The following is a 26,105-nucleotide window of genomic DNA, read 5'->3' as shown; positions in this document are numbered from 1 at the left end:
ATTAATGTAGATTATTAAAATATATTTTGATATTCACTAAGATTTTCTGATAATTATCAAGGAGCTTTTCCGAATGTGAATAGTATTGTGATTTTTCTCATATTTATATTTTTTGTATCATCAACATCAATATTCTTTATCACAAAAATTAAATTAATAAATTTGAAATGATTTAAAAAATTAAATAATTTGAAAAAAAAAACAATTCAACCATTAAAAATTATGTTGTCCAAATCCAAACATTTGAACAAATTGATCCATTATCTCATTCTTAACGATGAGGAAAGAAACATAAAAACAATGTTGAGGTGTCAAAGATATGAACATGACAAGGAATTTATGTACATTTTAGCATTGAGAGCATAATAGCTAACTAAACCTAATTTGTTCAGTGCTTTAATGAGTGTGGAACTCATAATCCAACTACCCCACCAAACCATTATTCTAAAACACCTTCCCTGAGATCTATTACATGGTTCATGATAGAACACAGAATGTACAAGGAAAAAAAAAATATCAATGACAAAGAAAATATATAACTTCTGGGAAGGAGAGTTCAAAGCAAACCTGACATAATAAAATAAAATCACTTCCTACCCAGCCTTACCGAAAGCTGCTATGTTTTGCTTCAGCAGCCTTATCAGCAGCTTCCCTTTTCTGTGTCCTCTTGGCCCTTCTGCCTGTGCTACCCTTCCCTGCATCTTTCTTTTTTGGCTCCCTCGATGAACTGGCTCCTGAATCCTGGAAGTTCGACCGGTGAACCGGCCGAGCTTCTTGACGACCACCCCTAACATAACCGTTATCTCCCCATCTGCGGTTGCCAATCCGAACACTGGACGAACCACCATAATAAGCTTCCTCCATTTCCTCATCCTCATACGGATAATACTCTTCGAGTTCCTCATATGCATCTTCGTGAACCACATGTTCTTCAACCGATAAAGGTTTGAACCATGAGGCTCGAAGTAGCAGACAAACACTCTCCTCAAACATGTAATCTTGAATGCTGCCAGTGTAAAAAATTAAGCAGCAAAAACATGATACAGCTTGGAATGATTGTCAAACAGAAATTGTAAATATTCAACCATTCACAAATAGAATATTCATTCTTGACACTAAAGGTACAAAAAGTACTTGCAGAAGCATTATTTTGGCATTTTGTTTACATTAATAGAGTAATTTAAAAGTTCCTGTAGTAAAAGATGGTAGTAATTTTTAATACTGGTTGTTAAGATATTGGTATTTTGTTACACTAGTCTTGAGTAATTGCTGAGTTGAGAGGATCCACTCCCATAGAAACTTTCCATCACATATTTTAACATAAGTAGTAACGAATAAAAGTAAAAGGTACAACCGTACAATAATTACCTGCCATCAAGTGCTCGATGAATATTGAGGAACTCAAATGGATGTTTACACTGAGGACAGGTAACTTTTTCACGGTATGTAGCCCATCGAAGAATGCATGTTACACTGAACAAAATCAAGTAAAACTATAAACAAAAATATGCAGAACAAATTTCAAAATGATGATGATGATAATGATATCTAAATTTCACAAGCTAGAACAATTGATACAATAGTCAGCAAAAACATTTTCCAGCCAACTCAACAAATTTACAACAGAACATCACTTATTTTATATGGAGAAATACCAAGTTTGTAATATTCTTTCCGGGTATCAAAAAAGGCAATTACATACCTTATATGATCAACTACGATGGATAACAGTCATATCAAAGAATTTAGAACATAGATCATTACACAACACTAATAAAAACCAGATCAATCTCTGGCACAGGATCAATATAAACCATATCAATCTCATGCAGTGACAAATTCCAGTCTATTCATTCAAAGTAAACATGAGATCCCAAACAATTCTTGCCTCCACAATGTGAGACTGTTATATTTCATATTTTCACTTTCCATTGAATTTGATCAAGATATAAAGCACAACCAATCACTTGACTCCGAACTTCCAATGGATAGTGATATGTATCGTCGTTGATCAACTGAAATAACTTGCATAGACAGGATATGATTGAATATATATTATGAAGAATTCATTACATCCATGAATGTATTATCACTTCAGCATTGAACAAATGTTGGGTGTAAACTCAAAATGCTACCAACTGTCAAATCAAAGCTAACCTAGATATTGAACATTTAGTAAAACCATTCGCATGCATTCACCAAACAACCTAAACATTTAGAACATAATATCAGAATCTATGGTACCAAGTGGTCACGAGTTCAAATTCAATTCAATGTATCTAATCTCCATTATATTAAATAAAGGTTGAAGTTGGCACAATTTAAAACCATGGATATACATTCTTCAGGTTTCAATCCCAAAGTGCACTTCCATTTTGAGCTTCTAACAGAGTTACTGCCTGACAGTAATCATCCCAATCATGCAACCTGAAATGCTTACTTGGACATCATACTAGATGTAGAAATATGTTTGATATCCAAGTGTTCACATCCTAACAGAAGTCGGATTACACAACTGCATCAGTCATCAAAGCTCAAGATCCTTTGGGAATCCAATCCATCATGTTCAATTTACATTAGAGGAGGAGGGGGGGCATGGATTGGATCCATATCCATACCAATATCTTAACCAGTGCTAAAAATGAATACTACAAGAACTTTTAAATTACTCAAGCTTAGTAGTGTAAACAAAATGGAAAAATAATGTAGTTTTTGCAAGTACTTAATCTTTTGTACCTCTAGTGTCAGAATGAATATTTTAATTGTGAATTGTTGAATATTTACAGTTTCTGTTTAACAATCATTCCAAGCTGTATCATGTTTTTGCTGCTTAATCTTTTACACTGGCAGCATTCAAGATTACATGTTTGAGGAGAGTGTTTGTCTGCTACTTAGGGGCTCATGGTTCAAACCTTTATCGGTTGAAGAACATGTGGTTCACGAAGATGCATATGAGGAACTCGAAGAGTATTATCCGTATGAGGATGAGGAAATGGAGGAAGCTTATTATGGTGGTTCGTCTAGTGTTCGGATTGGCAACTGCAGATGGGGAGATAACGGTTATGTTAGGGGTGGTCGCCAAGAAGCTCGGCCGGTTCACCGGTCGAACTTCCAGGATTCAGGAGCCAGTTCATCGAGGGAGCCAAAAAAGAAAGATGCAGGGAAGGGTAGCACAGGCAGAAGGGCCAAGAGGACACAGAAAAGGGAAGCTGCTGATAAGGCGGCTGAAGCAAAACATGGCAGCTTTCGGTAAGGCTGGGTAGGAAGTGATTTTATTTTATTATGTCAGGTTTGCTTTGAACTCTCCTTCCCAGAAGCTATATATTTTCTTTGTCATTGATTTTTTTTCCTTGTACATTCTGTGTTCTATGAAGAACCATGTAATAGATCCCAGGGAAGGTGTTTTAGAATAATGGTTTGGTGGGGTAGTTGGATTATGAGTTCCACACTCACTAAAGCACTGAACATATTAGGTTTAGTTAGTTGTTATGCTCTCAATGCATCATGTCTAAACTGTACATAAATTCCTTGAAGTTGGCACAAGTTAAAACCATGGATATACATTCTTCAGGTCTCAAGCCCAAAGTGCACTTCCGTTTTAAGCTTATAACAGAGTTACTACCTGACAGTAATCATCCCAATCATGCAACCTGAAATGCTTAATTGGACATCATACTAGATGTAGAAATATGTTTGTTATCCAACTGTTCACATCCTAATTATCCAACTGTTCACATCTGCATCAGTCATCAAAGCTCAAAATCCTGTGGGAATCCAATCCATTTAATTGAATCAAATTGATTTTTATTTTTTGGAATGTAGTTTAAATTTGGATTAAATTAGTTTAAATTTGGATTAAATTAGTTTAAATTTATATCCATTTAGTTTAAATAAAAAAACAGACAATTATATGTAATAAATTCAAATGCAGTTTTATTTGCATTAATTTAGTTGTTATATTTTTTTACTAAATAGTTAATATATTTTCAAGATTAAATTGATAAGTCTGGAGGGAGGAGTGATCATATGCATTGACTGATAGATTCTAATTATTTGTGTGGGTCTTTCAATAAATCAGGCCACACAAACAAGCTCTTAGGTCAGACCAAGCTTTTAAAACAATTATAACTGGACTAAAAAAGTGATTTGTGAGAAGTAAATAGGCCAACAACATACTAGTTCCGATGATGCTCCACTCCGGTCGAGGTCAAGTCAGCATAGCATTGATCAAGACCTACTTGATAATGCATTGGCCGATGTTGGGTTGCTGATGATCTAATCAAGGCTTAGTTGAGAACGCCTTAACCAATGATGATTGATCTAATCAGGGCTGGCCGAGTTGAGGACGCCTTAACCAAAGCAAAGCAATGGATGCCTATCCAAGGCCGAACAATACCCCAACAATGGTACAAAACCAAAGAGGCACTTTGCAGATAGTGTAATAAAATGTTTTGGCCAAAACCAACAAAAATTTTCTAGACCAAATGATTTCTTAGGATGAACATACCATACATAAAGATTCAAGAAAACACATTTTCCACAAACTTAAACAACAAAAATAAGAACTGAAAATCCCAACCATATCAAAAGCAATTGGGAAATGAACATACCATACATAAAGATTCAAGAAAACACATTTTCCACAAATTTAAATAACAACAATAAGAACTGAAAATTCCAACCAATTCAAAAGCAATTGGAAAATGAACATACCATACATAAAGATTCAAGAAAGCACATTTTCCACAAAGTTAACTATGAAAGCAACAGCAAGAGATCGTTCAGACAAACCAGTAAGCATGCTCGCAACCTTTTACAAGAGCAGTTTCCTGCAGCAATATTTCATCCAGACAAATAGCACAGATTCCCCCATGGGTTCCATTACCCACCTTGTGAATGACTGCCTCACTCTGAACATCAACAACACACACGGAAACATGAAATCATCAACAAATATCATTTCTAACATTTCCAACCCCGGAAAAAATAACATCAACAAAATATCAGCAGTAGATTAAAAACAAATCAGACCCACCAAGAACATAAATTCAGAATCTTTAACATGAAACCCCAATTGGGCATCCCCAAAATCACCCAAACAAACCAGAAATTAAACAGATAGATTGAATCAAAATAAGACATGCCCATTACATAGAAGGAAGAAATATGCGTAACATCAGCCAGAAAGAAGGGGAAAATACCAGATCTTTGATTGAAAGGTCCTGAAAATCGTTGGTGAGAACCTGTTCGCCTTGGATCTTCACGAGTGAGGAAGTCATAGTGACAGATCCACAAGGTATGGATGGTAGAAAGTATAGTGGTATGAGCGAAAACGCAGAACCATACAATAAAGAAACCTGAAGAAGGGAAATCAATTGGAATACAAGGGAGGAGGAGAGAGAAGGAAAAAAAAGAAAATATGCTGAGGAATGATTCTGTGATTCCAAAGAGACGAAGGAAACAGTAAAAAGATTGAAACTTTACACCAAAAGTCTCAATTCCAAATTCCAAAATTTTGAACACAGCAACACACAGGGAACGTTTTACTTTTACTTTTATACATTTTATATAAATTTTCCCAATTAATCTAGTTGACTAGTTTGAATGATCTTTCACTTATTATTAATCATATTTTCACCTAAGGGGGGACATTGAAAATAATTATAAAACAATAATTTTGAGAAGACTTAGTCAATTAGATTTAATAGTAATTGATTTGTTTTTTCACGTTGTTTAAGAATAGAACCAAACTTAATCGGTTATTACACTGTGTAATCCGTTAAATGCACAAAACAATTATGAGATAGTCATAAAAGATCAATAGATTATTGAAAAATCAAATAATAGAATTAAATAAACGATATTATTATCCACACATTTATATTATCAATATAAATTTATAATTATTTTAATAAATACGAATACATGTTAAAGATACATAAATTTTATTAAACATAACTAATACAGTATTAATATATGATAAATTTATTAATTATTTAATTTTAATATTAAACATAATGATAAAAAAATACAGATATATTGAAACAATAGTACAATAATACATATGTTCTTACTAATAGTATTTATAAATATAGTTATCAATAAATATATATATATATATATATATATTATAAATTATTAAATTTTAAGAAAAATAAAACTGTATAAGAATTTTTTATTAAAGTGAATTTTAAATTGTTTATATTCATTTAGGTACATGGTTATAAATATATCAATTATAATATTTTGTTATCTAAGCATTATAATTTAAAATTAACCTTGAAATATGATCACTAAATACAAAACAACATTTCAATAATATTTACAAAAGCAACTCCACTGCAATTTGACTATAAGATCACAATAATAATTTCCATAACATTTCAAGAGTGAAAATATATTTCGTCACATATTTTATTAATCTTCTAGATGCTCACCTATATGTGTATCCTTACTTCTTATTTTTTTTTTTCATTTATATATTAAACAATGTTATAATTTATACACTTATATTAAGAATAGAAATTTAAAGTATATTATGAATAAATAAAAAATTATTATCATCACTATTATGTAAAATCATTATATCTTGATGTGAATTGACTTTAACCAATGTGAGTGATTAATCATCTTTCTAAGTGTTTTATTCTTTACAAATTTTGTTTCTTACGAAATAATGTCAATTACACACACACACATATATATATATATATATATAATTACTTGTTTGTGTTGATAAATGTTGAATGTTTTGTGTTGATATCTTCATTCAACTGTAAGGTCTCATGGTGTATTATGTTACCTTTAATATATAATTACAAATAGTGTAAATAAAATATTAACATATACATATCTTTATGTGTCACACATAAATAAAATGAACAATACATGATTTTTTAGATAACAAAATATCTTTATAAAAGACATTTTTGGTAAAATTTTCATCTTCTCCTTCAAGATATCCTTCTTTAATAAGAATTTTTGTTGAAACTTAAGAAACACCTCTTGATAATGCAACATATAATTGACCATGATGGGTACATATTAACGTTGGCCTTGAGGGGTGCATTTGGTGGTGGTACGATTGACAAAGACGATGAACTCCTTAACGATGTGGTGTTGGGAGTAGCCGAAGTGATCTTCATTGTCGAAAGCGTTCGCGAGAACCATGAGATCATAACTTTCACCTATGTATCTAAGCACTAACAACGACGTGTGATCTTCATTGTTTTCTCTATCGCTCTAGATTTGTTAGTATATCTGTTAAAACCTCTTTCATACGTGATCATGTAACTCAGGGTTTATAAATACCCATCTCTTTCTCTCATAATAATACACAAAGTTTTATCTTTCTCTCTCTTGCTTCTCTATCTTCCTCTCCAATACTCTCTCTCTCTTCCTCTATATGGTACAGAGCGCCATGACTTCATCATCATCTCTCTCTGAAAATTTTTCTTCCAAAACAGAGACTTTTGTGCCCTATATTTTTCACACTTCTATTCCGATAAAGCTTGATGCTGATAATTTCTTGATCTGGCGTCAACAAGTCACTGCAACCTTAAGGAGCATGGATCTTCTACATTTCTTAGATGGGTCTTGCATGCCGTCTCGCCTCCTTGTCGTTGATCATGCCAGGTAATCCACATGATCCTTTGTGGTACCCTAATAGTGGTGCCTCTCATCACCTCACTGCTCAAAGCAATAATCTCTCAACTAAAACACCCTACACAGGTTCTGAAAAAGTCTCTATAGGTAATGGTTCAAGGTTACCTATTCATTCCATTGGTATTGCCACTTATACTGACTTATCTACACATAATACATTCTCTTTAACCAACTTCTTGCATGTTCCCTCTATTTCCAAGAATCTCTTAAGTGTTTCTCGGTTTGCTCGTGAGAATTTTGTATTTTTTGAGTTTTATCCTGACATGTGTTTTGTCAAACGTCAGGGAACAAACGAGATACTCCTTCAAGGCAAGCTTGACGATGGTCTTTATGTCTTTCCAAATCTTGTTCACAATACTTCATGTTCTGCTTATGTTTCTGTTGTTCCTTCTTCTACTTACAACATTTGGCATTCTCGTTTTGGCCATGCTCAACCTAAAGTGATTCACCAAATCATGAAACATTGTAATATCCCATATACTGCTACTCGGGAATTCTGTACTGCATGTGTAATTGGAAAATCTCATCAACAACCTTTTCATACTTCCCAAACTGTATATTCCAAACCCCTTCAACTTGTTTTCATTGATATTTGGGGTCCCTCTTATACCCCTGCTACTAATGGTGCTTGCTATTACATTGCTTTTGTGGATGCTTACACTAAATATGTATGGCTATACTTAATACACAGCAAAGCACAAGCTCTTTATGTTTTCCAATCTTTCAAATTATATGCGGAAAAACAAACTGGATTTTCTCTCTTAAGCATTCAAACAGATAATGCAAAGGAATTCTTGTGTTTTAAAATTTTTCTCTCCATTCATGGTATCACACATATCGTTTAACTTGTCCTCATACGCATCAACAAAATGGTTCTATAGAGAGCAAACACAAACACATAGTTGATATTGGTTTAACTTTGCTTGCTAGTTCGTCCTTACCTATGTCTTTTTGGGGATATTCTTTTACTGTTGTTGTATCTATTATAAATGTGCTACCTACTTCTGTCTTACACAACTCAAGCCCATATCAACTTCTGTTTAATAAGAAACCAGATTATTCTATATATAAAATTTTTGGATGTGCCTGTTATCCGCTGCTTAGGCTATATAATAAGCATAAAATGAATTTACGTTCTTCTTTATGTGTTTTCCTTGGGTATGCACCAAATCACAGAGGTTATATTTGTTTATCGCCCACGAGTCATATATACATCTCTCATCATGTTATCTTTGATGAACATGTTTATCCTTATGCTCTTTCTCCTAACCCATTCATCTCTGTTTCTTCAAATAATATGAGCCATTCCTCTTCTACACCTACCCTAGCGGTGTTTCCAACTGTTCCGCAGTCTACGCCTCCACCCACAAGCATTGATCGTCCTACCGTGTCCTCTGACCCTCCTCCCCATCAAGATGATACCTCTTCTGCTATGCCTTCACCATAGATCAGCCCACCTTCATCCCCTGTTCTCCCCTCCCGCACCGATGAACCTCAAAACACCCATAGTATGATTACTCGTGCTAAGGCTGGTGTTTTTAAACCTCACACGTTTGTTGCACCCACTGTTTCTGGTCTACCCAAGTCCCTAAAGGACGCTCTCCTTCGTCCTGAATGGTTCTCTACCATGCAAGAAGAACTCGCTGCTTTACACCATAATCACACATGGGTTCTCACGCCTCTTCCTCCTAGGGTTACACCCATAGGATGCAAATGGATTTTTAAAATCAAATACAACGTTGATGGCTCTTTCCAAAGGAACAAAGCCCGTCTTGTTGCCAAAGGGTTCCATCAACAACCAGGTTTGGATTATTTTGAAACCTTCAGCCCTGTTATTAAACCTGTTACTATTCGTCTCATTCTTACCTTAGCTTTACAACGTAATTGGTCTGCAAATCAAATTGATATAAATAATGCATTTTTATATGGGGATCTGGAAGAATCTGTATATATGGTTCAACCGCCAGGTTTTGTCACTGGAAATTCCAACACAGTTTGTAAACTCAACAAAGCTATCTACGGTCTGAAGCAGGCACCGAGATCGTGGTTTTACAAGCTAAGTACCACTCTATGCTCTCTTGGTTTTAGTTCAACCATAAGTGATACTTCTCTTTTCATTTGTGCTCACCTACGTTGATGATATTCTCATCACAAGGAATTCTACAACTGTTATTCAATCTCTCATCACGGAACTTAGTAAACACTTTGGCTTAAAGAACATTGGTCGTCTCCATTACTTTCTGGGAGTTGAAGCTCATTGGAGATCGGATGGCGGTTTACATCTCTCTCAAAAAAAATATATTCATGATCTTCTTCACAAAGCTAATATGGTTTCTTCGAAACCGCAACCAACGCCAATGTTGTCCACCTCTCGTTTAACCAAGGATGCTACCACTTCATTTGACGATCCTTCCCTGTATCGCTCTGTGGTTGGGTCTCTTCAATATTTGTTCATCACTCATCCAGAGCTCGCTTACAGTGTCAATCGGGTTTGTCAATTCATGCATAACCCTCAACATCATCATTGGAAAGCTGTCAAACGAATTTTACGTTATCTGGCAGGCACCTCTACACATGGTCTTCAGCTTCGTCGTTCTTCTCATCTCTCTCAATGCCTTTGCAGATGCTGATTGGGGTTCTGATCCAGATGACCAGAAATCCACTTCAGGACTTGTTGTATATTTTGGTTCTAACCCCATTTCTTGGCTTTCAAAGAAACAAAAGGTTGTTTCTCGTAGTTCTACAAAAGCAGAATATCGCAACATTGTTGCAGCTCTTGCTGAACTCAAATGGATTTAGAATTTACTAACAGAGATTCATCTTCCTCCTACCACTCCCACCATTTGAACGGACAACCTTGGTCTTGCTTCCAATCCTATCATGCACTCTAAAACTAAACATTTCGAGTTAGACCTTTACTTTGTTAGAGATGCTCTTTAGCAAAGGCAACTGCATCTACTCCATGTTCCCGCAACTTTTCAAATTGCAGATTATTCACAAAACCCTTAACGACCACCACTTTCACTGCCTTCTCGCGTAAATTAATGGTGCTAGACAAAAACAACCATTTATTTAAGGGGGGCTATTAGTATATCTGTTATAACCTCTTTCATACGTGATCATGTAACTCAGGGTTTATAAATACCCATCTCTTTCTGTCATAATAATATACAGAGTTTTATCTTTCTCTCTCTTGCTTCTCTTTCTTCCTCTCCAATACTCTCTCTCTTCCTCTATAAGATTTCCTCTCTCTCACTCCTCTGAAAAAAACTCAGTAAAAGTTCAAAGAGAATGAAAAAGAATATATAAAAAACAAAAAATTAAACAAAACTTTTAGATGTGTACTCGCATAATATTGACACAAAAACACACCTAGGGAGAATGAAAAAGAGAGGGAAAAAAAGTGCACAAAGATACAAAAGAACAAATTTGCATATAAAAGAGAAGAAAAATGAGAGACAAATAAATATAATGATAAATAATATATAATCATAAAAAGTGAACAAAGAAGTTTGGTAAAGTAAAGAAGAGAATGTGCATACCTAAGAAGAATGAAAGAGTTCTTTTTGTTGAAAGCATGAAACTTTCTTCTTCTTTTTTTCCTTGTATCATTACACACCGTTATACTTTTGGGAAAAAGGGTTCACTTCTTAGATCCAACGTTAATTGAGAAAATTACATGTTTAATGACATTGCGGGGGGTTCTTGGATGGTGTAAGTGATTTTTTCCAACCATTTTGAAGAAGAAAGGGAGAAGAATGGGGTTTGAAGGGAAATGTTTGGTTAAATAAGTGGAAAGAAGAATGACTCAACATTTTGAATTATGTTTACAATTACTCCTTAACTCATAATTCAAAATTTAAAATTTAAAATTTAGTTTTTAAAAATAAAGAAGTCATAAAATGACAAATATCTCCTCTTATATATTTTTAAAATAATAAAATAAAATATAAATATAAAAATTAAATTGAAATAAAATAAAATGGAAGTTAAGAGGAAAATCCCTATATACAGGTATAGATGTATATATTATAAATTATTAAATTTTAAGAAAAATAAATACGGTATAAGAACTTTTTATTAAAGTGAATTTTAAATTATTTATATTCATTTAGGTACATGGTTATAAATATATCAGTTTTAATATTTTGTTATCTAAACATTATAATTTAAAATTAACCTTGAAATATGATCACTAAATACAAAACAAACACTTCAATAATATTTAAAAAAAACTCCACTGCAATTTGACTATAAGATCACAATAATAATTTCAATAACATTTCAACTTAATATAAAATAGTGGAAATATATCTCATCACATATTTTCTTAATCTTCTACTTCAGGGATCCACCAAATCCCTTGATCCTAATTTTTCTTTTTTCATTCAGTCTCTTTCAAGTTTATATTAAGTTTAACATAGATATTTTTTTTTCTTATAATAATTAATCGTCTCTTTCAAGTTTCAACTCAATATGCTTCAGTTTTTTAAAAATGAAATTTAAAAAATATAGAAAGGTTTCAAAATTCTATGGAGTATAAAGTTATGTAAGAAAACTAAATAGAAAAGCTGTATAATAGATATCAATCACACCCACTATTATAAAAGGTTAAGATATTAAAAAGTTGCAGATTAAAAAAAAAATACCTATTCTAAAACTCATTTCCATTTGACAACTCATGATTACAATGCAGTTTCGTGGAAGGTAAAAAATGGTGAAATGGGAAACTGCTACGTAAATTAAATTTAAATTAAATTGAAAATTGTTTCATGGCCAGAGAAATTACGAAAGGACCAAATATTATTTTAATAGTTGTATCTGTTTTGTTAATGTCCTTTTGAAATATAAAATTAAATTACTCACAAAAATATAAATATTTTCTCTTATATATTTTTAAAATAATAAATTATTAATATAAATATAAATAATAAAATAAAATTACAATTAAGAATGAAATCTCTTTAAAATAATAAAATAAAATATAAATAGAAGGATAAAATTTGCATAAAATAAAATAACAGTTAAAGAGAATAATCTTTTATATAAGTATCGATTAATAGATATTGAAAAGATGAAATATCGAAAACGAAATGTTCATGTATTTCCCTCATGCTTCTGCCAATCATTTTGTTTTTGTTAATTAACTTCCCAACTAACGTCATACAATTTAAGACATAAATATATTATATATTTTTATATTTATGAATTATATAAATTATAAATTATATAAATTAAAAGTAAAAATTTATGTGTATCTAGGTTTCAATTTTTTAATAGAAAAATATTTTTTATGATTGGTTCAAAAGAATTTGTTTTTTATTTTTTTAATCATAATAAAATTTTATACAATAAGTTTGAATTTTTAAAAAGTTAATGTATTTTTAAAATCGTATTAAATTTATATTAGAATTATAAAAAATTTAACAAATATTTTTTAATTAGACATTTTATTTATACATATCCTATGAGTATTATACAAGTGTCAGTGTTCGATATTTAATGTCTAATATAAACACGTAATTTAAGAGGGGTGTCCGAGTTTCATAACTAATATCTCGTATTCTTACTCATGCTTTCGTTGAATCTCACCGTTTCAAGATCAAAAGCCGCCAACCACCGTTCGGAACCGCATGCACTGCACCAACCACCGCTTCAATTCTTGCTTTCAAAATCAATAATGGATTCTAGATTTCTAATTGTGCCAGGATTTAGTTCTCCCTAAAAACATTCACCGAATCGAAACGACATTGTTCCACCACCCACTTTCAAAAATATTTTCAGTCACAACTTTCATTCAAGTTTTATTTCATGCCAACACTACACTAAATTTCAGAATGTTGCATATAGATTATTATGATACGTAACTAAATTTAACTTATATATAAATCTTTAAGAATAACTTTAGATAATTTATCTAGTCATGCAGATTAAATAATAGTTATAAATAAAATAATTATTAAATTATTTAAAATTTAATAATTTTAGAATATATTAAATTATTTTTTATAATAATTTAATTATAATATTATTTTACTAAATAATAAATATTATTTTATAAAATAATTTTAATATTTAAAATGGAGATAAACAGGTGCCAATTCCTCATATAGCACTATTTAAATTTTTATTTCCCCATTTAACACCCTTTTACTTTTATTTTTCTATCTAGCACCTTTTTGTTTTTATTTTCCTATCTAGCACTATTTCAAAAAGTAAAAAAAAATAATAAACTAAAAAAATTGATAATTTTAATTTTGAATGCATTAAAAAATAAATATTTTTAATGTTTAAAATAGTTAGAAACATAATTAATAAATAAAGAAATGATTTTTTACAAAATAAAAAAAAAGTAATAAATTAAAAATGTTTAGTTTAAAATTATTTTTTTAAAGAATGAAGAAAATAAAAAATTAAACCCTACAATAACATAAAAGTTGAATCTATAAACATAAATTAGTATTTATTTTTATTATTATTGATGATGTAATCATATTAATTTAAAGTAAAAAATACAGGACATAATTATAAAAAGCTAAAGTCAAGATAATATTGAAGTGTCTGCCCTAAATGCAAATGCTACACTTAATGCTTAAAAATGAGAAGAAAAAATACGAAATAAATAAGTATAGAAAATAAAAACAGCAATAATAAAAATAAAAACAAAAAACATAAATAAATAAATAAAGAATGGTAGAAAAAGAAATAATAACTAAAAACATAAAAGATATAAAATAAAGGCAAAACAAAATAAGATAAAGATAAAAGATATAAAAAAAATCAAAACAAGAAAAATATAATAGATATAAGGTGATACTAAATAAGTATATGTTGATCATAAAAAGGAAAATAAATGAGAGATGATCATTCATTTAATATTTTCTTCAATGACACATTAAATAGTTTGTGCGAAATGAAACATAATTAATGACGAGAAGTAAATGATCTAGTAATGTTGGGACACGTTCTTTTTTTGTGTCATAATGTTTGACAATATGAACATTTTGTTGTTCGATCATGTTGTTCTCTTATGTCCATATCAATCTTTATTCGACTTGACTTAGGTCTCCCCTTTGAGGTTCTTTTCATGTCAGGATTTCGACATAGTATTTGACCAATGTATGCAGGTCAATACTCTTCATTTATGAGTTCACCAACTAATCCTTCGTAAACATGAAAGACCTGTTGCAATGCATTCAAAATTAAAATTCTCAATTTTTTTAATTTATTATTATTTTTTTTTTTACTTTTGAAATGGTGGTAGATAGGAAAATAAAAACAAAACGGTGCTAGATAGGGAAATAAAAACAAAATGGTGCTAGAGAAATAAAAGTTTAAATAGTGTTATATGAAGAATTGAGTCCGCCTATGTTCCTGCTAGATAAATTATTTTAATAAATTATCTTATTATTAATAAAAATTATTGTGTATTATCAACATATATTTTAATAATTATTTTATTAAAATATATTTTTGATCAATTTTATTTTAATATTATTTAAATTATCTAGCGGTTATGTATTCGCATTTTTTAACCTAAAGTGGTTATAAAATATCCTTCCATAATTTTAAATCCTTGTGTGATTACTACTGTATTTTAGAAGCAAATATATTTTCTTTTCATCTTTTGGTCTTGTGATTACTATTGTATTTAGGAGAAAATATATTTTCTTTTCATCTTTGGTCTTAGTATTATTATTGATACATTTAACAACAAATAACAACAAATCAGAATTTCAGATGAGTCAATTGTGAATTTGGTATATACATGAAAAATAGAAAAAAGGTTTTCTCAAACTAAAAAGATTAAAAACATTAGAGGTCAAAATTATTCTTATCCTACACGCTGATAGTTACAAATATCAAATATTATTGATAACTACTTATTATTTTCTTTTTTAATTATTTTATTTAAATCCAAAAAAACTATGAAGCTCCTCTTAAATGGTGTGTCAGTTGTATCGGACACCGACACTCGTATGACACCTGTAGAACACGTATCCGTGAAGTGTCTAATTCAAAAAGTATTTGTTAGATTTCTGATAATTCTAGTACGATTTTAACACAATTTTAAAAAGAAAAAATACATTAATTTTCAAAAATTCAAACTTTATTGTATAAATTGTTAATATGATTATAAAAATAAGAAACAAATCCTTGTGAACCAGTCATGAAAAACATCTTTCTGCTCCAAAAAATAATCTGGAACATACTTGTACACATAAATCTTTATTGTCAATTTATATAATTAATAATTATATAAGTGTCCCCGTGTCCTATATTTTAGAGATTTTACATATCTTCGTGTCCGTGTCGTATCAGTGTCCGTGTCAGTGTCTGTGCTACATATCCATCAATTATTTTTTATATTTATTTTATTATTTAAATCTAAAAAAAACTGATAACTACTCTATTAATTACAAAGTGATAAAATACATCTCTTCACGACTCATCACATGCATTCTCACAGTGAAAATCTCCACAAATTAAATAAATAAAACACACAATTATAAGATTCTCAGGATAATTATCATAATTATCATGTCTCATCCATAAATCCCAATGCACAAAGACCATTTCGGTTGTAGGTCCTTATACTCTTAAAAGAAGAAAAAACGATGAACTCCTTAACGATGTGGTGTTGGGAGTAGTCGAAGTGATCTTCATTGTCGGAAGCATTCACAAGAATCATGGGATCATAACTTTCACCTATGCACCTAAGTACCAACAACGTTGTGTGATCTTCATTGTTTTCTTTCTGGCTCTAGATTTTCTCTCTCTCACTTTCTTTGTGAAAAAAAGCTTAGTATAAGACACACCTAGGGTGAATGAAGAAGAGAGGAAAAAAGTGTACGAAGACACGGAAGAACAAATTTGCAAAGAAAAAAAAATTGCAGGGAAAAGAGAGGAGAAATGAGAGACAAATAAATATAATGATAAATAATATATAATTATAAAAAGTGTGATAAAGAAGTTGGGTAAAGTGAAGAAGAGACTGTGCAAACCTAAGAAGAATAAAAAAGTTATTTTTGTTGAAAGCATGAAACTTTCTTCTTCTTTTTTCCTGCATCATTACACACAATTACACTTTTGGAGAAAATGGTCAGCTTCTTAGATCCCAAAGTGAATTGAGAAAGTTACAGGTTTAATGACGTTGCAGAGAGAGGTTCTTGGATGACGTAGTAGTTTTTCTGAACCATTGAAGAAAAAAAGGATTTGAACCGCGCTCCCTTCATATCTTCTTTCTCTCTCGCGAAATTTGAACATACATTCCTCTCTTTATGCAACTAATTTTGAAAATAAACCACCTCATTCAATTCAAAATCGCCCCTCCACCTCTTTTTCAATTCAAAACCGTCCATATCAAATATTTTTTTTTTTCAACAAAGAATTAAATGATAAAGGAACACATTAGGGGTGTTCCAACCCTTGTACAAAAACCATCAAAATAGACCTACTTATCATTCCTATATCCCAAGAGATAGTTCTACCATCTAGGTTTAAAGATTCCAAAAGAACTAACATAATTCTCTCCCAATTACACAATTTTTATAACTATTACAGAAGGATACATCAAGCCATACCCATATACATAAAACTAGGAAACCCTAAACCCTAAGTCCATATCAAATGTTTTAGAAAAAATAGGAAATGACGCAATGTTCATAAACCAGTAATAAAATTAAATATTGATATAAAGATAAAATACGAAAAAAAATTAAGAACACTTAAATCAAAATATTGTTATTTTTTCAGTAAATTAAAAAATATTATAAAATAAAAGTGAAATCTAAAAATATTCGATCTTTAAAGAGAATGTGTAGAGTTATTAATATATAAATAAATTTATTGTAGAGTTAATTTTACTTAATAATTAATATTATTATAAAAGTACTTATGAAAAAATAACAATATTTCGACAACTCTTATTTTATGTTCACAATTTTATTATAATAGTATAATAATGAAATGTTTTAAATAAGAATTATTAAAATATTTTTTTTTCTAAAATATTAAGAGAGTATAGACGTAAATTCCAATAATATATATTTAAATAAAATTTGTCTATCATAATTATAAATACAAATTTTTGAAAAAATTTAAATTAGATTTTCATTTTTAGTAACCTTTGAATATTTCATGTGAACAATGAAATGTAATGAACATTTTATAAAGTTTAACTTAATTTAAACAATAACTTATTATAACTTTAATTATAGTACATCCTAATTCTTTTATTTTATTCTTTAAATTTTTAAAAATGGTATAAGTTGTTTTATGAAATTTAAGATAATTTTTAAATTAATCTATATTTAATAAACAAAAACTAGTGAAATAATAATTTTAAAAAATACAGATAAATTATATTTTATTTATTTATTTAGAAGAAAAGTTATCTTTTAGGAACATTTATAAAAAGAAATATTTTTTTTCATCTTTCCTCACAAAGTCACAAGAAAAAAAATGGAACCAATGTCAAATATTTTTATTTTATTTTAATTTAACACTAGTTTTGAAGTTTTGCATTGACACAATAAGTGATGAAACGCAGAGACAAGGGGAGAGAAGATGAATAGTAACTATGAGAGAGAAACTAAAATATTCTAATCTTTCTATTAATGTAATACTTCTACGTTTTTCATACATTGAATTGCATGCACTGAGTCATATATATACATGAGAATAAAAGAGGGAATAAGGGCTCAGTCTAACAATTTCGTGAGAAAGGGCCCAACCCAACAATAAAAAAGCAGAGAACATCAAAACGCTCCATCAAGCTGGTGGGTAAATGTTTAACACACCAAACTTGGAAAGAAATTTGTAAAAAATCTCTTTGTTAAGAGATTTGGTAAGAAGATCAGCAGGTTAGTTTTTTGTGCGGATAGGTAGTAAGTGGAAAAGACCATGACGAAGCTTCTCCCTCACTACATGACAGTCTATTTCTATATGCTTCGTTTGTTCATGAAAGCTATTATTTTGTGCTATGTGCCTTGCTGATTGACTGTCACAAAATAAGCTAGCAACTCCATCAGAAGTAATGCGTAGATCTTCAAGCAAGAAACTTAGCCATTGAATCTCACAGCTAGTAACTACAAGAGCTCGGTATTCCGCTTCTGATGAAGAACGAGATATGGTGCTATACTTCTAGGTTCTCCATGATATCAAAGATTCACCAAGGAAAATACAGAAATCCGTGGTAGAACGTCGTGTTGTAACGCATGATGCCAGTCTGAGTCACTGAATGCCTTGATTCGCAGGCTTGTGTCTCTAGGATAAAACAGTCCTTGAGATGGAGAAGCTTTTATGTAGCGGAGAATTCTTTGTGCAGCTTGATGGTGTGCTTTCATAGGTGCTTCAACAAACTGACTAAGGAATTGCACAGAAAAACTAATGTTGGGCCTTGCATTTACCAAGTTTTGCATTCAACATCCCCTACATCTGCCAAAATCTCAAGAGCGTACTTGCATTGACAAACATGAATTCCTTTCACAGTCCTAACAATCTCTAGACCTAAAAAGAACTTTAAAGGACCTAAGTCTTTTATTTTAAAAGTTGTATTTAAGGAATCTTTTACCGTATTGATGTCATTTGCATTGTTTCCAACAATGAGAATATCGTCTACGTATACAAGAAGAGCAATGAAGGAACCCTCAACATTTCTCACAAAAAGAGAGTTGTCAGCTTTGTAGTGATTAAAATTAATGGAATGAAGGAAGGAGGTAAGCTTATCATACCAGTGTTTGCTTGCTTGCTTTAGACCATAGAGGGACTTCATCAAACGACATACCTGATGTGTCTTCTTGGAGGCAATGGCTAGTGGCAATTCCATATAGACTTCTTCTTCTAAGTCATCGTGCAAAAAGGCATTGTTAACATTGAGCTGTTCAAGGTGCCAATTCATGGTGGATGCTACTGCAAGGATGGTGCGAATCGTTGTGAGTCTTGCCACAGATGAGTATGTTTCCATGTAATCAATACCTTTACGTTGTGTGTAGCCCTTTGCCACAAGCCTTACCTTGTATCTCTCTATGTCTCCGTTAGCTTTTCGCTTAATTCTGAAAATCCACTTGCATCCTATGGCTGTTTTGTTTGGAGGGAGCTCCACTATTTTCCAAGTTTCATTTTCTTCGAGAGCTTTTATTTTTGCTTTCATGGCTTCCCTCCATTCAGGATATTGCTTGGCTTCCTTGTAGTTTTGAGGTTCATTTTGGCATGAAATTGATAAAGCATATTTTAAATGACTTTTTGCTAAGCCTTTGTAAGATATGAAAAAGCTAAGGGGATACAGTACCTTGCTTTTCTGTGTCACGCTGCTGCATGGTGATGCCATTATGCTGTGATGATAATCCTCCAAATAATTTGGTGGTTTCTTGATCCTTGTGGATCGTCTAGGTTCTTCTTGTTCAGTGTTCTCTTCGGTCACAATAGACTTAGGAGAAGCAACATCATATATAGTGAAATCAATGTCTTCGAGTGTAGTATCATCACTGTTTTCGCTTTTTGGGTTACAAAAATAAGTTTCATAAAATATCACATTTCTTGATATAAAGATCTCTCTAGGGTTAACATCCATTACCACATAACCTTTGGTACCATGTTTGAAACCAAGAAAGATGCACTTGCGTGTCCTACGATCCAGCTTGTGTCTACTTTGTTCAAGAGTAGAAGCAAAGCAGAGACACCCAAATACCTTAATGTTGGAAAGATCAGGTACGCTCCCATACATCAATTTATATGGGCATTCATTTTGAATAACAGGGGAAGGTAAGCGATTTATAAGATGCACAGAATGTAAAACAGCATAAGACAAGAAAAGGTTTGGCAAGTTTGACTGATACAAAATGCAGCGAGCAATATTAAGGATGTGTTGGTGTTTTCTTTCCACAATAGAATTTTGTTCAGGTGTTTCATTACAGGATGTTTGGTGAATTATGCCATGTTTATCATAGAAATCTTTCCAACAAAACTCTTTTCCATTATCAGTTCTGATAGCTTTTATACCTTTATTAAATTGGTTCTTGATGTGAGCAATGAAATGTTGCATGTAATCTCTAGTTTCACTCTTACTTTCCATAAGATGAATCCATGTATATCTATTGTGATCGTCTACAATGGTTAAAAAATATTTGTGACCATGTAGAGAATGAACATTTAAACGCCCCCATATATCCATGTGAATCAAATAAAAAACGTGTTCGCTACTAGTTTTGCTTAAGGGAAAGGGAAGCTTATGTTGTTTAGCAAGATGACAAGGAGAACATACATCTATATCAACTGAGTGTATATTAGTGTATTGCTTAGTAAGTTTTTCTAATACCCCTTTTGATGAATGACCCATTCTACAATGCCATATATTGAGACCTTTAGCAACTTCACTTCCTTGCTCCTGCAAGAAACAGATAAGGTTTTCTTCCTTATCAGTGTGCAGATGATACAACCCATTCACAATGTTAGCTTGACCAATCATCTTCGAAGTAGATCTCTCTTGTATCTGGCAAACATTGTCAGTGAAAATAAGCTTACACTTCAAAGAAGTTATCGGCCTTTGCACAAAGAGATTATTTAAAGTAAAAGCGGGTATATATAATACATTATGAAGAGTAATATTATGAGTCAAAATGATAGTTTCAGCGTGAGTAGCAACAACATTATGATTATTGGGCAGTTTAATATTCACCGGCTTTATCTTGTAATAGTTTACAAAAGAAGAAATAGAACATGTTACATGATCCGTGGCCCTAGTATCAAGTATCCAGAAACTTTTACCTTCCTTACCTGTGCTGTTTGTTTTTGAAAAATCTCCAATGTTGTTATTTACCACTTTCTGTTTTCCTTTGCAGCCCTGAATCATATCCACAAGCTGTTGTAATTGCTCAGAGTCAAGATTCTTCAGAACTTGATCATTGTAAGTATCATTGTGTGCGTTCTTTTCTTTCTCTGTTTCACTATCCATAGCATTCGCAACATGACTCATTCTTTGTTTGATCCAAGGAGGAAACCCATGCTTTGAATAGCACTCATCGGCCGTGTGATTCATCTTATTGCAAAAAGAACACTACTTTCCATAATTCTTTCCTCTTCCTCTTTCATAGTTGCGCCATGCAGGATTAGTACCATTGTTCTTTCCGTTCATCTTTTGACCATATTGGTTGGCATTGTTGATGAGGATTTTTGTATCCACTATTTTCATTTAGATGTCTCTCTTGTTGCAGAACCAAAGAGAAGAAACGATTGACCCCTGGCAGAGGATCCATGAATATGACTTGCGTTTTTACAATGTTGTAGCTCTCTTCCAATCCCTTTAAAAAACACATGATTCTCTCTAATTCCCTGTATCCTGCTATGGTTTTTATCACATTGCACGTACACTTTGATTTGCAGGTGCAGGCAGGTAGAGGATGCAAAGAATCCAGCTCTTCCCATAGAGTTTTAGAATCAATGTAGTACTCATTGATGCTTTTTTCACCTTGTTTGATGGAGTTGATTTCTTGCAGAAGGTCAGAAATGCGAAAATGACTCCCTTTTGAGAATCTTTCTTCAAGATCTTTCCATAGATCTTTTGCATTATCTATGTACACAGTGCTTTGTTCAATTTGTGTATTAAGACTTCTTGTAATCCAGGAAACAACCGTAACGTTGCATCTCTCCCGTGCTTCGTATTTGACATCATTACATAAGGGTTCAAGAATCTCACCATTGACAAATTTGTATTTGTTTTTCGAAAGTAACGCACGTTTCATTGCTCGGCTCCATGAATGATAATTTTTTCCATCAAGATGTACACCATGCCTGGGTTTTCTCCAGGATGGAGATAATATGGACTAGCGGGATTTTGTTGATCATTCTTGAGTGAATCTTGCACACTGGCAGCCATTTTCAAAAGAACAAAGCAAGAAATAAAAGAAAACAAAGAAATGAGAGAGCAAGAAGAGAAAGCAGGATTAAGAGAGAACCAGTTGCAGCGGAGAGAAGAGCGGGTTAGACCATTCTGATACCATTTTGAAGTTTTGCATTGGCACAGTCAGTGATGAAGCGCCAGACAAGGGAAGAGAAGATGAACAATAACTATGAAAGAGAAACTAAAATATTCTAATCTTTCTATTAGTGTAATACTTCCACGTTTTTCATACATTGGATTACATGCACTGAGTCATATATATACATGAGAAGAAAAGAGGGAATGAGGGATCAACCCAACAGTTTCGTGAGAAAGGGCCCAACCCAACAATAAAAAAATAGAGAACATAAAAAACTAGATTTACTATGACGGTTAAAATATAATTCATTATAATAATTATTTATTATGTCGGTTTATCTTAGAACCCACATAATAATTATCCATATAATTACAAATATGCCATCGTGCCATTTATTGTGATGAGTGGTTAACAACCGTCATAAAAAGTTGTCATAAAATCCTTATTTTGTACTACTGGAAATTCATGTTTAGGTAATCTAGAGACCAAAAAACAATTATCCAAACATCACCAAAATTTATTATATGATAAAATAAGTTGATAGGAACATTTTCCTCAATTGTCCCCATCAATATTGATGACTAAATCCTAAGGAAAAACAGATACTAAAATATCTTTAAAGTAAAAATGAACTTACTTTGTTTGAAAATCTGATTGAGTAGAAATGTTCTCTAACTCCTCAACTACAACATGGTGTGTTCAGATTTTGGAATAGATAAGATATGAGAATTTTGGTTTAGAAAAGAATTAAATAGGGTTTTGGAATTTATTTTGAAAACATTAGAGAATGAATTTTTTTGCATAAACTTATTTAGTGGATGAAAATTTCATTTAACAAATTTCGTCTAGAAAGGAAACATTACTTTTTGGACTTGAATACAGTTAGCAAATAACTTTCTCAGAAAGTGTATAAATTCACTTATAAGCAAACATTACTCTTGGGCTTTATTCTATCTTTAAATAAATTAATTTTATGGATTGGTTAATAGGTGTAGATTGGAGAGAGCATATGTAGTTGATTAATTTTATTTATATTTTCTCTTCATTTTTCAATGGTGCAATTAAACTTTTTGCATTCTGTTGATTTTGTTATCTTGATGGGTATGTAAAATGATCCCATGCGAGATGTTGTTGATCATAAGTATCTGCATTTCAAATTATTTAACTATAAATACTTTTTAAATTTTGATAATACCCTTTTTTTTATCTATTAAATAGACTAGGTCAAAGGCAATTTGTGTCAAAAAAAAAGGTCAAAGACATATCTTATACGTGTGATAAGCAAAATGTATTAAGAAATATATAAAATCAAAACACCCATTTTAGAAAACAACTTTGAACATAATTCATTTGTTTTTAATCCAAGTCCTCAGTTTAATGTTTATCAAGTCCCAACTACTTTGTACCTTAATGATATAATGATAGGTAACTAGTTATAAATTTAACTAGCAAAGCCAAAGACATATTATTAGACATACATATGTATGTGTCCAACTAACAACTCTAAGTTTATTATTACACAAACATATATACATGTGTCCAAGTAACAAAGCTAAAAAGCTTATGACAAAGAAAACAAAATGAGAAATTAAGGAGGAAAACAACTTATTGTTTTAAATTTTAGAATTTTTAAAACCCTAAACTCTAAACAAAAGACAACTAACTAGGGAATGATATTCTTATTTATTTCACTAACAAATACCAATATTTTTTTACCTAAACATAGTGGTCAAATTCCTAAACCACCATTGGAATTATATACATATCAAATTCCTCAGAAGTTCTAAGAAGTATAAAATTCATCCCAAGTCAACACAAAATTAAATCATAACAAGAAAACATTTATCCAAATAAGATCATCCAAAAACTAGTCAAATGCCTTAAGTTTCACTGTCTAATTAATTCACCTATATAAAAAAACTAGTTAAATTTCTCAAAATATATAAAAACATCAACAAACTTCAATCAACTATCAAACACGGTCTCACCTTAACACAACAATAAGTATTATTACTTTTTGTTATTTTGTTATAATTTTTTGACAAAAAATTTCATTTATTGAATTATCTCTTAATATTTAACTACTTGTTATAAATTTTAATTAAATATCCAGTCTTTAATTTATTTAACCACCAACGTAAAGTACTTTTTACAAAATTGAATTTAACTGGATTAATTTGATAAACCTATAACTCAACTTAACTAAACTAAATCCAATTTCTAAACCAATTCTGATAGCAAAGAAACAATCATAACTAATGGGAAAGAATTGGACTCTAACTTCACTTTGAAAATGTTTAAATGTTTAAGACAAAAAAATAAAATAAGTGTAAAGTATCAGTAACTTGGTTTTTGGTCTCTAAATAAATAACTATCAGATATTCACCTTACACAATAATCATAACTTGAAATATCAACATAAACTAAACTACGAAGAAACAAAGAACAATTTCAGAATTTAAGGAACTAGGAAATTTAAGGAGAAAAAGAAATGGATTGTCAACTATAAAACAAACTCTCAAAAGAAAGCAAATCATCAAAGACTCAACCAAACCGAGAGAAAGAATGAATTAGCGGTAAGAAATTATGAATTAATTTCTATAAAGTGATTCACATGACTTAGAGTTTGGGCTTTGGGCCCCAATATGATTTAATAATAATAATAAAATTAAAGGGCACATTGGTTAACGTGAGAAATATATATCTGATGATATACCTAATGAAAACCTACATCTGATGGAGATTGGGAACTAAAGGCTATAGGGTTTTGTCTCTGCAAATAATAGTTGTCTCACTGAAAACGATCACGAAAGTGTGTGACAAGAACGAAATTGGTAAGAGATAGATTGGGACAAAGGAGATAAAGTAATTGCTCAAGTAGGATCACTCATGGATCAAGTAAGTGCCTATTCCTTCTTGATTGTATGATTGTGTGAGAATCATGATATGATAAGATCTGTATGTGAACATTATTGTATGCGTTCATAATCATGTTTAATCATGTTTTAATTTACATGTGGTATCATAGCCTCGTTACTCATTTTTGTGATTCTCCATTAACGTTTTTCCAAAATCAAAGAACCTTAATTTTAAAATATTCCCAATTTAAGAATCCTAATTTAAAAAGTAGGGTTTATAGATTAAGGTTTCCATTCCTATGTAACATGTCCCTAATTGTCCTAAACCATAAAAAATCAAAGAATCGTAATTTTAAAATAATCCCAATTGAAGAAGGATTTAGGTATTAAGGTTTTCATTAACATAAACCTAATTTACACCCAACGCCATTAACGGTGTTAACACCCTATGACCCCATTAGCGGAATCGCAAGCCATCCGCTGCCGCTCGTCCATCTCCGTCGCTGGTAATGCCTACAATGATGACGTGGTTGGCCGTGACCTGGTTCGACATTAAGGATCAAGATCAAAACCCAAGCGCGACGGTTCGTGGTTGGAGCGGTGG

At 31.3% G+C, this 26,105-nt stretch overlaps 2 protein-coding genes across 4 annotated transcripts; both read right to left on the bottom strand.

Moving 5' to 3' along the window:
• Positions 1–242: 242 nt before the first annotated feature.
• LOC137831116 (uncharacterized) lies at positions 243–5,673 on the bottom strand. 3 transcript variants are annotated; one of them, XM_068638654.1, is made up of 4 exons: positions 5,202–5,673; positions 4,792–4,910; positions 1,369–1,473; positions 243–1,006 (listed from the first exon to the last, which is right to left on the bottom strand). In XM_068638654.1, the coding sequence occupies exons 1-4, from the start codon at positions 5,277–5,279 to the stop codon at positions 604–606; spliced, it is 705 nt and encodes a 234-aa protein (XP_068494755.1). In that variant the 5' UTR covers positions 5,280–5,673; the 3' UTR covers positions 243–603. The 3 variants fall into 3 exon arrangements, with proteins under 3 accessions (XP_068494755.1, XP_068494757.1, XP_068494756.1); XM_068638656.1 differs by having other exon boundaries at positions 4,177–4,910; positions 5,202–5,529; XM_068638655.1 differs by lacking the exon at positions 1,369–1,473 and having other exon boundaries at positions 5,202–5,533.
• A 16,100-nt stretch (positions 5,674–21,773) lies between these two features.
• LOC137833380 (uncharacterized) lies at positions 21,774–22,406 on the bottom strand. The gene has a single exon (XM_068641731.1). The coding sequence runs from the start codon at positions 22,404–22,406 to the stop codon at positions 21,774–21,776; it is 633 nt and encodes a 210-aa protein (XP_068497832.1).
• Positions 22,407–26,105: the final 3,699 nt, after the last annotated feature.

This window comes from Phaseolus vulgaris, chromosome 6, assembly GCF_000499845.2.
Source record: "Phaseolus vulgaris cultivar G19833 chromosome 6, P. vulgaris v2.0, whole genome shotgun sequence".
NCBI classification, from domain to species: domain Eukaryota; kingdom Viridiplantae; phylum Streptophyta; class Magnoliopsida; order Fabales; family Fabaceae; genus Phaseolus; species Phaseolus vulgaris.
This window is presented reverse-complemented; position numbering and strand designations above follow the sequence as displayed.